The following is a 13,799-nucleotide window of genomic DNA, read 5'->3' on the forward strand; positions in this document are numbered from 1 at the left end:
GAGAGAGAGAGAGAGAGAGAGAGAGAGAGAGAGAGATCTGTCCTATACCACCTTTGAAACACTTTTTGGAAATAAATAAAGCAAGCACTGAGAGAAATTTCTAGACACAAAGCCGTATCCAGAATTTGACCTTTTTGGCCTGATCTAGCAAGTCATTTCTCTTCCACCTTATTTTCCATCATTTGTACCTAGGTCTTCACTGCAAGGCCACAAGGCAGATTGCAACATATCGCACAATAATAAAACGTGTTTCAATCAGCACTTCATCCATTTCAAAATACTTCACATATCTCAGAGTAAAACAGCCATTAGAACACTTGCTTTGCAGAGGAAGAGGATGTGAGTGTACCTCACAGTCTCAGAATTGCAAAATAACTTTGAAACGGATGAAATGCCGATTTTAACAAGTCACTGCTGTTCTGTTCCTGTGAAGAAAGCCTCGCTTACCCAGCGTTCAGCTGAGGAGACACACACGCCCCAAAACTGATGGTTAAACGGATGCCAAGCCTGGTGACAGCTGACACCCCTTTCTTAAACTTCCTTCCACGGAAGTTAAAAAAAAGAAGAAGAACAAGAAAGAATTAAACCACAACTGGATGCTGAAAAACAGAAACTGCACAACTAGACACAGCCATGGCAGAGGGCAAGACTGGAGGCGCTGGGTTGTTTGCAAAGCGGGTCCAAAAGCAATTCAGCCGAGCCCAAGAGAAGGTACCGTGACAGAGAGGTTTCCTTTACTTTGGTAATACTATGGGAGGGGAGCATAGATGGGCTGCTCTTTCACTTCTCCAAAAATGTATCTCAGAAAGCAGAGATTAGACAAAATTGGGAGGAGGGGGAGGGAGGTTCCCTGCCTCTTGTCCGGATTGTTTCAGTACAGTTTTGAATGTCATACATCAGGGTGGGGTACCTGAGTGCCCATTCAGATGTTGCCAGACTCCAGCTCCCATCATTCCAGATCACTGGCCAAGCTGGCTGTGAGTTGTGTTTCAGACATTGTTGGGCTCCCTACAATGTTCTCCTCCCCTGCCTTATATGTTGGTCTGTGTTGCAATAAGGTATGCAAAACTGTTTTAATGTAAAATAGGTGTCCCTTCACACACACATACAGTGGTACCTCAGGTTACATATGCTTCAGGTTACATACACTTCAGGTTACAGACTCTGCTAACCCAGAAATAGTGCTTCATGTTAAGAACTTTGCTTCAGGATGAGAACAGGAATCATGCTCCAGCGGTGCAGCGCGGCGGCAGCGGAAGCCCCATTAGCTAAAGTGGTGCTTCAGGTTAAGAACAGTTTCAGGTTAAGTACAGACCTCTGGAACGAATTAAGTACTTAACCTGAGGTACCACTGTACTTTAACCCAGGGATCAGCAAGGTTTACCTCACCTGAGCCTGTTCACTCCAGTGGAGATCCCTCTGTGGGCCAGATCACGCGCATCCACGATTTTCTGCGTCTGTGCAGACACGATTTCCAGTGCCGTGGAAGCGAGTCCCCATGCTGCGCTGCGCCAGTTTAGCACAGCACGCAGGGATTCGCCGAGCAGGCGGCTTGGTTCAGAGGTGGCTCGGGGGCTGGTTAAACAACCCCACGGACCACTGTTGTCTTAGGTTGCCAACCCCTGCTTTAACCAGTCTTTTGGCCCCTCTGTCGAAAGGATATAAACAGTGCTTTTTTCCTAAAAAAAATCTTTTGGGATACTCTCATTTCCCTACTCATATTGAAATACTGCCCTTCAATTTAGATTCACAAAGTGTTTAGGGGTATGTGTACCCCCTGCGTCCCCCCCCCCCCCGAAAAAACCACTGGATATAAATATCTGTTAAAGATGGGCTTTTCCTCCAGTCATTCATTGTACGAATAACTGTATGAAATGGTGAGTCCAATGTGATGGTTTGTCATTGAACCACCATTTCTATGTTATATAGTCACCGCTACAAACATTAGACTCTTTCGCATAGTTATAGTTGAGCAGCTGTTGCCTCAGTTCTGTGAGAAGGGACAAAATTCTGCCGTGTGTTGGCTTGCCATAAGTCAGGATAATTCCTAACATGTCCTGTTTTTCGGGTGTAAAAAAATGGTGTCGTGGGGGAATTTTGCTGAATGTCCCAGATGCATGGCAACATGATGGAAAAAGCAGGGGAAACAGCTGCATTTTGCATTTCCTAAATAAATAAAAAACTCAACTATTTGGGGGGATTTTACTTTTTGAAATATGGCAACCCTGGTCATGTGCCCAAGGTATGAGGCAGGTCAAGTGTTTGCTCATTGGCACAAACACTGGACAGGGAGAAATCTTAGGAGAGGGGTGTTGAGTCACTTACAGAAAGTCATATTTTCAAAGAAAGAACCTTTGTGCTAAGCATGACTCTGTAACTTTTCAATGGCCTCAAAACATGTAACGCATAATGTTGGGGTTCCCCTCCTATACACCCCTGGTTCGATTTTATCTGACACCTGCCAGCCAAGCCAAATTTCATCAAGCACAGTAAAGTATTCTACTCAGAAGGACATTTCTTACGTAGGACATTTTCTACATAACTGTCTCCTTTGTCTGCTTCCTCACCTAACTTGCCTTCTGCCGGTGGTGTCTAGGAGACGGTGGCTGAGTAGTCAGAACAGCCATTATTTGGTTTAAATGACCTGGTCATGTCATTACTAAGGTTTAACCTGAATGCAAGAGACATGAGATTACACGAAAGATTAAATTTAGATCCTGAATCTCTAATACAAAACTGAACCTAAAAACTCATCCCCCAAGTGTGGATCCTTATTAGGGACGGGGTAGAAAAATCGGTTTGGTTTGGATTTTAATGTAAGTGTACCTACCGGTAATTCCCACTTTTCAGAACAATTTGCAGACTGAAACACAGCTGCTCTTCAAAGTTCGCCGTTCTCCAGCTTTTGTGATGCAGTTCTCCAACCAAATAATGCATATTACCAAAATGTGTGCATATAGAATGCATTATATTAGGGGGCGTTGCTTTCAAAAATGTGTCTATCAGGCTAAAATGCACATATGGGGGGGGGGGGTTCACTAACTGCACAAACTAATGCAGAAATGCGGAGAATTCAATGTAAGACTGGAAAAAGAAAAACGGAGAGGAACCAAAATACACAGATTTTCCCACTCCGGATCATAATGTAGGCAAGACGGCACCATCTCTGCACAGGTTTGCAGAAGTACAGATGTTCTGGAAAAACCCTCGAGGGGAAGGGCGAACCCTCAAAACAGCCCAATGAAAACTGAGTATGTTCAGTAAGCACAGAATGCTGGCTGACTGTTGAGAAGGAGCAATCAGAAACTGGGTGGGCTTGGAAGGGAGTTATCTGGGAAAGGGACATGGCTGGCCAAAAACTCAGGACAGGAGCACTCTCTGCACTGCAGCATTTTGTTGCAGGTCTCCCTTGCAGGATGCACTAAGGGTGAACTGGTGTAATATGGAACAAGGTTCACAATTATCAAAACAATCTTTATTACGGTCCAGAGACCCAACAAATCGTTATAAAGCAATGCACAATTCATACAGCCTACCTCCAGATTAAACAAGCATTTTGTTCAAAAGATAGGGATCATTGGTTCTTTCAACCACCAATAAAAACTTTGCCACTGCTAATGTTCTAGCGTTTGTCCGGTCTTCCAATAGGAACCTAACATAGTGAGCCTCAGATTTTCCCAGGAAAGGTACCAGCAAGGGTAATATCAGTTCAGCCCTGGCTTGCTCATATTTTGTACAGTGCAGCAAAATATGTTTTATGGAATCAATGTCTTGAGCACACGAGCAAAATCTGTCCTGGTAGGGAACTCCTCTCAACCTGCCATCCAACACTGCAGAAGGAAAGACGTTTAGTCTGGCTTTGGTGAAAAGCCTTGGATAATTTGGTACTGTCACGTTTTTAATGTAAGATGTTAACTTAAAGACATGCCCATATTGTACTCCTACTGCCAGCGGACTACAGACTGCCTGTGATCGAGATCGCAAGTCACTGTGTGCATTATCCCATAATCTTTCCTTTAACATCTTTAGGGCGCCTTCATAACCCAGGTAATACAGTTGGGGGGCGTGACAGACCAATAGAGATGGCTTTTCTAGCCATGGTTTTCTGCCATTTGCTGACAAACTCCTCATTGGTCAGGTGTTGGTACAAACCCTTCCCTAGATCAAACACTGAAATCCTGAGCCAATGTTTTAGGGGCAGCCCACCACGCTTTAGTTGAAATTGGGCATTCACCAGCTTCTAACAGAAGTATGGAGTTGGGGACACAGTTGGGTATTCACAATTAATTCTCAAGCTGTGTTCCAGACTTGGAAATTTAAGTGACAGGCATGCACATCATAGCTGGCTTAGCTGCACCTTGCCCTCCCCCTGGGAGGCTTCACACTGACTGACTGCCTTTTAAATATTATTTTTAGAAGTGCAGCATTGAACATTCATGTTTTTCCCCATGTATTAGTCATGTGCCAGACCTCAGTCCCCAGCCCCAGTGGAGTTCCCTAGAGCCCTGTCCTCTCGTCTGTTTCCTTACTGCCACGTAATGGATCCAAGAGGAAATGCTGTGCTAGGGTTCAACCAGAAATAGAACCGGGGTGATGGCCTCCCAAAATCTGCCTTCCGAGTTGAAGCGTGGTTAGCTGGGTTTGCCCTTAAATCTAGCCTTGCCTCCTCCCCATCGTCCCCATCATTGCACTATTTTAAAAAGGGGGGTTCATTTCAAAAATGAACAAGATGATTAATACCTTTGGCCATTTGGCATTTGATCTTAATGCCCTGCCATTCTGAGAGAAGACAGGTTATGGCTAAATTATGGGGGAACTGTTTTTCCCCTCTCCCCAGGTCACCCTGGGAAGCTCCACAAGGGGAGCTAAGAACAAAATTAAAGTCAGAAGAGATCCTAGAGGTCATTCAGCCCAGCCCCCTGCTCAGTGCAGAATCTGCAATGCAATATGCAACTACTGTGCCACATCCCTGACATGTATGCCCCGGTATGCCCCACGGAGAGCCTCAAAGTCCATAAATAGCAACACCCTAGAGGTCCTGGGCCCTAAGGAAGTTAGATTAGCCTCAACCAGAGGCAAGGCCTTTTCTAAACTGGCCCCGGCCTGGTGGAACGCTCTGGCTCATGAGACCAGGGCCCTGCAGGATCTGATTTCTTTCCGCAGGGCCTGTAAGACAGAGTTGTTCCGCCTGGCCTTTGGCTTGGAGCCAATTTGATTCCCTCCCCCTCTTTCTTTTTTCTTTCTCCTCCTGTGATCTGGCTGCATTTTAAAATTTTAATGTTTCTATATTTTAATGTTGTATTTTAATCTTGTTTTTAAGTTGTATGCATTCAACTTGTTTTTATGATTGCTTGTTAGCTGCCCTGAGCCCGGCCTTGGCTGGGGAGGGCGTGGTATAAATAAAAAATATTATTATTATTACAAAGTTAAAGCCTCACCAAAGCTACTGTAGAATCGTTTGCAGGAAGCCAGAAAGAGTCAAGTGCAACCAAGTTTGCTACTTGGACTGGGAAACAAATAACCGTGGATCTCATAACCGTTGGCAGACATTTCATTGGCTGCCTGCGGGATTTGTTGCTTTCTCAGCCGGTGTGATTCTAGCATTGTTCTACACCTACAGAGTTGTGGGAAACAGCAGATAAGCTACTTGTTTTGTTCTCAGCCACAAAACCAGGTGACAGTTCTGTTAGCGTGCTAAAAAGTATTGCCTGCCCTACTGAGCATTCGCAGATTAGGTTTGTCAGGTTGCAACCCGGAGACCCACGCTGTCATTGTAATTTCCTCTAAAAGAATATGCAGCAGCTTCTCTGAATTCTATTCCTGGTACTTCTGAGCATGTCTTACTTCTGCTACTATGAGACATACCTGGAACTCCGCTTGGGACGGCTGGTGGGAAAGAGGCAGGCCAAAAGATGGAGGAGCCAACTTGAACTGCAGACTGTGGGTGCCCTGCATGCGCACTCCATGCCACACCATCATGACGTCACATCATGATGTCATGACGGCACAGCAAGAGGTATGTATGTTCCCATGCTGCTGTGCCACCAGGGTCTGCACCTCTGCCACAGGGCCTCTGTTGGGGCCTGCTGTGGCTACAAACACAACAGGAAACCTCATGCCTTGTGAGCATGCAGAAACACATGTCTGGCCACTGCTGGAAACAGAATTCTAAAGCTGTTGTGTTGTCGTTTAGTCGTGTCCGACTCTTTGTGACCCCCTGGACCAGAGCACGCCAGGCACTTCTGTCTTCCACTGCCTCCCGCAGTTTGGTCAAACTCATGCTGGTAGCTTCGAGAACACTATCCAACCATCTCGTCCTCTGTCGTCCCCTTCTCCTTGTGCCCTCCATCTTTCCCAACATACCTAATGGGACCTTTTTCAGCTCCAGAAAGGCAGTTCCTGTGTTCTTTTGTGACTAACCTGCTATATCACCAAGTCCAAAGAGAACCATAGTGAACTGACCTAGACCCTGTGATCATTATCTGAGACCCTTCCTCACGTACCCTCTCCACCAGAGGCCCAGAAGATGGCAACATGAGAATGGGCCATTTCAGTGGTGGCTCCTCATTAGCAGAATGTTCTCCCCAGGGAAGGTTGCCTGGTGCCATTGTCACATATCTTCAGGAGCCAGGCAAAAACATTCCTTTTTAACCAGACATTTGGCTTCTAATTATAGCCTTTTAGAGTGGGTGGGGAGTTTTAATGTGTCCCCCCCCCCCTGTTTTTAGTAAGTCGTTTTGAGTTGCCATGCCAAAAAGAAGGCTAATAATAATAATAATAAATACATTTTGTGTGGGTGGGGCTAAACTGGTTGGTTTCCTTTAACCCTCCCAGTACCCAGTCTGTTGGTCCTGATAAATGCTAAAGGAAATCCTCATAGGAAGATGTGTGCATGTGTGTGTTTTTGTTTGGTTTCTGTGTAATCATAATTGAAAATACCAGATGGAAGCAGGGAGGGGAAGGAAACCGCAAAAAAGGGGATGTTTCTGAAGGCAGGGAGTGTCACATTCTAGCCCCTGGTTCTGGAGAGGCTGTTGTTGACATGGTGGGAGAAAGCATGTTCCTTCTTTGATATAGTAACTTTAACTGATGACAGTGTCAGGCCCACCCCACCCCCAGCAACATTCACTCCTGCAAAAAGGAAGTGCTAGCTAAGCCAACAAGTGCATTGTGGGGTTGTTACAGCTTGCACAATTATTTTAAGTTGGGAGATTTGTAGGAACATCATCTGAGTACCGTCAGGGGAGTGGAACTGGGTGTGCAAAAATTAGCTTCCTTTCCTCACAGGCGTACACAAGTCCCCAGTTAGCTGCAGGAATGGGGACAGTCTGCTTGTTCCCTGGTCTCCGAACACAGCTTGTCTCTGGAAATGCACAGCGGCCCCACAGCTATACAATCTATTCTATTACACCAACTGCAGACCCAAGAGCAGAAGACGAGCCTGATGGAGCAAGACAGTCCGCCATCCTGTTCTCACTGTGACTGACAGGATGCCTTTGAGAAACCCACAAGCACAACCCGAGCACAATAGCACTGCCCATACCTCTGTCTTCAGAAGCACACTGCCTCTGACTGTAACCGTAGCATAACTCTGGCTAATAACCACTGACAGCCTTCTGAAAAGCCACACACTCTCCCAGGCGATCTCTCTCAGAGGTTTCCTGTAGGCATAGGAGACACAATTGAACCCTGCAGGACCCCATAGACCAGGGGTCAGCAATCGTTTTCAGCAGGGGGCCGGTCCACTGTTCCTCAGACCTTGTGGAGGGCCGGACTATATTTTGAAAAAAATATATGAATGAATTCCTATGCCTCACAAATAACCCAGAGGTGCAATTTAAATAAAAGCACACGTTCCACTCATGTAAAAACACCAGGCAGGCCCCACAAATAACCCAGAGACGCATTTTAAATAAAAGGACACATTCTACTCATGTAAAAACATGATTCCTGGACCGTCTGTGGGCCAGATTTAGAAGGCGATTGAGCCTGATCCGGCCCCCGGGCCTTAGGTTGCCTACCCATGCCATAGACCATGGGTCAATTGGGTCAACAAATTAAGGCCCGCGGGCTGGTTCCGGCCCAATTGCCTTCTGAATCTGGCCCATGGACGGTCCGGAAATCGCCGCGTGGATCGCCAGCATGCACATTCTCTCTCTCCCCCTCACATGGTGGTGGCGGCGGCGCCTCCTCCTCCCTCCCTCCTCCTGGCTTCTCCCCGCCCTGCCTAGAGGAGGAAGGGGGCTGGGCTTTGTTGGTGCCAGCCCCTCTCTGGAGTCCTTTTGCGTGCCGCTCATCATCCCTCTGCCACCGCCACCCCTACCGCTCGCAAGACACAGGAGCCCCAGTTGGCTAAGCGCCCCTCTCGAGCGGCCACCATTTAAAGAAGAAGAAGAAGAAGAAGAAGAAGAAGAAGAAGAAGAAGAAGAGGAGGAGGAGGAGGAGTTTGGATTTGATATCCCACCTTTCACTCCCCTTCAGGAGTCTCAAAGCGGCTAACAGGAGTCTCAAAGCCTTTCCCTTCCTCCCCCACAACAAACACTCTGTGAGGTGAGTGGGGCTGAGAGACTTCAGAGAAGTGTGACTAGCCCAAGGTCACCCAGCAGCTGCATGTGGAGGAGCGGAGATGCGAACCCAGGTCCCCAGATTACGAGACTATCGCTCTTAACCACTACACCACACTGGCTCTCCAGAGCCCATTTGTGTGCCACTCATTGTCCCTCGTTCATTTTTTTCTTCAAAATATAGTCCAGCCCCCCACAAGGTCTGAGGGACAGTGGACCGGCCCCCTGCTGAAAAAGTTTGAGGACCCTTGCCATAGACCAAAGGGATGAGCACAAGCGCCATCTTCTGAGGCCTCACTGCAACTTGAAAACTTGAGCCATTGCAAAACAACCCCCATCATAGCAAGGACGCCCAGGAGGATACTACACTAGTGGCCAGAATTGTGGAAACCTTTGGAAAAAGTGTATTTCAGAGGTTTGATGGCTCATAACACCTCATTGGCTCTCCAAACACTCATGCTCATTGGCTACATTCAAATGAAAGCAAGCTCGGCATATCAACTTAAGCAAGTTGCGCTTCCTTTTATTGGTTATTTGGCTATAACTTTTGACAGAATACAGATAATTGAACAAACTTTGTTGCATTACATTCTCCATTAACTTATCTTTCATAGATAGGTATATTTTCTGGTATTACTCCAAATAAAGGTGGTGTTAAAGGTAAAGGTAAAGGTACCCCTGCCCGTACGGGCCAGTCGTGTCCGACTCTAGGGTTGTGCGCCCATCTCACTTAAGAGGCCGGGGGCCAGCGCTGTCCGAAGACACATCCGGGTCACGTGGCCAGCGTGACAAAGCTGCATCTGGCGAGCCAGCGCCGCACACGGAAACGCCGTTTATCTTCCCGCCAGGAAGCGGTCCCTATTTATCTACTTGCACTTAAGGGTGCTTTCGAACTGCTAGGTTGGCAGGCGCTGGGACCGAGCAGCGGGAGCGCACCCCGCCGCGGGGATTCGAACCGCCGACCTTTCGATCGGCAAGTTCTAGGCACTGAGGCTTTTACCCACAGCGCCACCCACGTCCCAAAGTGGTTTTATGAGCCATCAAACCTCAGAAATACACTTTTTCCAAAAGATTTCCACAATTTTGGCCACTAGTGTATGGTCGAAAGTATTAAAAGTTGCTGAAAAGGTGAAGGTCTGCTTCCAGGCAACAGCTCCGCCAAAGAACATTTGTCCTGCAGTGGAAGAAGAAGAAGAAGAAGAGGAGGAGGAGTAGGAGGAGGAGGAGTTTGGATTTGATATCCCGCTTTATCACTACCCTAAGGAGTCTCAAAGCGGCTAACATTCTCTTTTCCCTTCCTCCCCCACAACAAACACTCTGTGAGGCGAGTGGGGCTGAGAGACCTCAGAGAAGTGTGACTGGCCCAAGGTCACCCAGCAGCTGCATGTGGAGGAGCAGGGAAGCGAACCCGGTTCACCAGATTACGAGACTGCCGCTCTTAACCACTACACCACACTGGCTTTTAGTGCTTGATAAGGTCCCTCAAAGGGACGCAGGTGGCGCTGTGGGTTAAAGCCTCAGCGCCTAGGACTTGCCGATCGAAAGGTCGGCGGTTCGAATCCCTGCGGCGGGGTGCGCTCCCACTGCTCGGTCCCAGCGCCTGCCAACCTAGCAGTTCGAAAGCACCTCCGGGTGCAAGTAGATAAATAGGGACCGCTTACCAGCGGGAAGGTAAACGGCGTTTCTGTGTGCGGCTCTGGCTCGCCAGAGCAGCGATGTCACGCTGGCCACGTGACCCGGAAGTGTCTCCGGACAGCGCTGGCCCCTGGCCTCTTAAGTGAGATGGGCGCACAACCCCAGAGTCTGTCAAGACTGGCCCGTACGGGCAGGGGTACCTTTACCTTTAAGGTCCCTCAAGAAAGAGGTATGCAGGAAAACGGGTTGCTAGTGGGCACATTTGCAAAATAGTCATGGCCACCACACACATGACCTGCGGTCTATTCTATTGGTTACAGTGGTGTTTTTTCAGCAGTGGGAGGGACTGATCCTCCAGGTGCTGGGGACAGCATCTGTGGATACAGGTGAGCTCACAGGTACCATGTTGGCACCACCTGAGGCAGGAAGGACATGCATAAAGCAGCCTCAGGTGACTGATCCTTCTAATTCAGTAGTGCTGACAACCAACAAGCAGCAGCTCTGCAAGGTTTCAGGAAGGGGGGTCTTCCTCTACCTGAAACTGCCAGTGTTTGAATCTGGGACCGTCTGTGTAGGAAGCATGTCCCCCCCCCCCAAAGGTTTTGCACAGGTGTCTTTGTTTTGCATGATGTCACCCACGCGGATGGTCCCAGCAGTTGACGGCCTACCATTTGGAACAAGCAAATATTAGCACAGCTCGCCCACCCTCGCTGAAAATAAAGTGGTACCTCGGGTTACATACTGTCAGGGGTTCAGAAGGAGAGACACAGGAGGGGGAGCAAATGGAGAGTGAGGAGGAGGAGTACGAGGGGGGCGCAGGCAGTGACAGTGGCCAGAGTTATTCCACAAGCCTCTCTAGCGAATCGGAGGACTCACAGAAGGGAGCGCCGGTGGCCAGAGCGAGGGGGGTTCCAGGGGGGAAGCCCCAGGAGGAAGGGGCCAGCGGGGAGTCCCTGAGCAGCAGTTGGAGATCAGGACCAGCGTCTCCACCAGAGCGCAGTGGGGAGGGGGAGTCCCAGGAGTCGGGACCAGTGTCCTCACCACCAGAGGGAGGAGAGGAGTCAGGTTTGGCAACGCCCACATCAGGAAGCGGGGAAACGGTCAGAAGGAAAGTCACCGGCTGGGCGCGCGCGCCAAGTTCAAATGTACAGGAGCGTGGCACAGCGGGGAGCCCGGGAAGGGAGCCAGGTCCTAAAGCCCGCCGGAGGGAGGGACAAGACATACGCTTCAGGTTACAGACTCCGCAAACCCAGAAATATTACCTCAGGTAATAATACCTCAGGAAATATTACCTCAGCAAAGAAGAACTTTGCTTCAGGATGAGAACAGAAATCGTGCAGCAGCGGCGCAGCAGCAGCAGGAGGCCCCATTAGCCAAAATGGTGCTTCAGGTTAAGAACAGACCTCCGGAACGAATTAAGTACTTAACCCAAGGTACCACTGTAGTTTCTTTTCATTTTACCAAGACAGAAGCCTTACTGAGCAACACTCCTTGATATAACCCACAGGCTATTTATTTTATTAAGCATATTTTAAAATCTTGCCCTTTATTTTGCTTCATGAGATCCTAACCATTGGGAGAGATGACTGACTGAAAATCACCACTGTGGGAAACAGAAAGTCCATGGAGCATTTATTTAAAAATCAGTCTTGCGCCTTAACTGCTCAAGTAAAGTTACATGCTTTGCTCTGTAATGCTGTACAATCTTTCTTTATTTCCCTGTCACTGTAGGTTTTGCAGAAACTGGGGAAAACGGTGGAAACAAAAGATGAACAGTTTGAACAGGGCGCGTACAATTTCCAACAGCAACAGGTTGTATTGCACACGAGAGAGTGAGATGTTCCCTGCTTTCTGGAAACTTTGAGGGTAGTGGGGAATGTAATATTTTTAGGATTGTTCCGTGTTCTCGCAGTGTTTCTCAACCCTGGGTCTCCAGTGTTGTTGGACTACAACTCCCATCATCCCTGGCCACTGGTCCTGCTATCTAGGGATGATGGGAGTTGTAGTCCAACACAAGCTGGAGACCCAAGGTTGAGAAACACTGTAAGACCAAGCATCTCTAGTGTACCTGAATCTGGAGTTGATCTGACCCAGGTTTTATAGGCCCTCTGGTTAGGCAAACCATGAAAGATTCTGGCAAGCCTCAGTCTACAGACTTGTTTGGCCCTAAATTTGTTGTAAAACAGCATACTCTGCTTAGGCCACTTCTCCACATCCCTGTGGGTTCCTGGGTGGAAACAGAGAATAAGGAAAAATAATGGATTACAGTGGTACCTTGGTTCTCAAATGCCTTGGTTCTCAAACAACTTGGAACCCAAACACTGCAAACCCAGAAGTAAGTGTTCCGGTTTGTGAACTTTTTCAGAAGCCAAATGTGCTCCGTTTTGAGTGTTACACTTCCGATTTGATTGTTACGCTGAGGTCTGTCTGTTTTTGCTATTTATTTTGCATTTTTGTTTTTGTGGCTCTTTTGTGTTTTGTTTTTGTGACTGGGTGGAACCCAGTTCAGCTACTGATTGATTGAATGTGTGACTGCAGTACATTGTTTATTGCTTTCATTTTATGCATCAATGGTTTCATTAGAAAGTAAAATTCATGTTAAATGGCTGTTTTAGGGGGTGTTTTTAAAAGTCTGGAACGGATTAATCCATTTTGCATTACTTTCTATGGGAAAGTGTGCCTTGGTTTCGGACTGCTTTGGTTTTGGAACGGACTTCCAGAACGGATTAAGTTTGAGAACCAAGGTACCACTGTACTGAAATATATAGTCTCTTGAAGATTGGTATCTATAGATGGAGGATAAAGCTAGTTATGAAGTTTTGGGTTTCTTAAAAGATACCGAAGAAGGGGAATTAAGTGTCATATTGAAAAAGAACCATTGTGAGGAGACACACACATACACAGACCCACAGACAATCTTGCTCCAACAGTAGGTGTGATGTTTATGAAGACCCTGAAGGCGATGGAGCACTTTGGTAATTTTGGACAGTGGACTTACTAGGGTTACAGGATTCCACTGTTTAGATGGCAATATGTGTTACTACTGGTGCAACTGGGTGGTTTTCAGACTCTGGGCGTAACACTGTTATGGCGGTGGAGGTCGGCTGTCTTTCGATGGTGTTCCTTCGCCTACTTAAAAATGTGATAAAGTAACCCTGCTGCCTTTGGAGACCCTTCTGTCCATTTTGCTGAATGGGGGCTCTGGACTCAGGCCCTGAAGTCCTGCCTTTATGGTAAGGTAAAGGTAAAGGGTAAAGGAACCCCTGACCATTAGGTCCAGTTGTGACCGACTCTGGGGTTGCGACGCTCATCTCGCTTTATTGGCCGAGGCGAGGGAGCCAGCGTACAGCTTCCAGGTCATGTGGCCAGCATGACTAAGCCGCTTCTGGCGAAGCAGAGCAGCACAGGGAAACACCATTTACCTTCCCACCGGAGTGGTACCTATTTATCTACTTGCACTTTGAGGTGCTTTTGAACTGCTAGGTTGGCAGGAGCAGGGACCGAGCAACGGGAGCTCACCCCGTCGCGGGGATTTGAACAGCCGGCCTTCTGATCGGCAAGTCCTAGGCTCTGTGGTTTAACCCACAGCGCCAGTGCGTC

The 13,799-nt window shown here is 47.9% G+C and overlaps 1 protein-coding gene across 1 annotated transcript in view; it reads left to right on the forward strand.

The window, feature by feature from the left end:
- Positions 1-315: 315 nt before the first annotated feature.
- The window catches only part of BIN2 (bridging integrator 2), a 41,822-nt gene continuing 28,338 nt past the window's right edge, over positions 316-13,799 (forward strand). The window contains exons 1-2 of the mRNA XM_083729421.1: positions 316-711; positions 11,931-12,011. Coding sequence (XP_083585547.1) covers positions 634-711; positions 11,931-12,011 — 159 coding nt within the window. The 5' untranslated portion in view covers positions 316-633. The remainder of the gene's footprint in view (positions 712-11,930; positions 12,012-13,799) is intronic.

The sequence above is a fragment of the Podarcis gaigeae genome (genome assembly GCF_964106915.1).
Source record: "Podarcis gaigeae genome assembly, chromosome: 2".
Classification (NCBI taxonomy): domain Eukaryota; kingdom Metazoa; phylum Chordata; class Lepidosauria; order Squamata; family Lacertidae; genus Podarcis; species Podarcis gaigeae.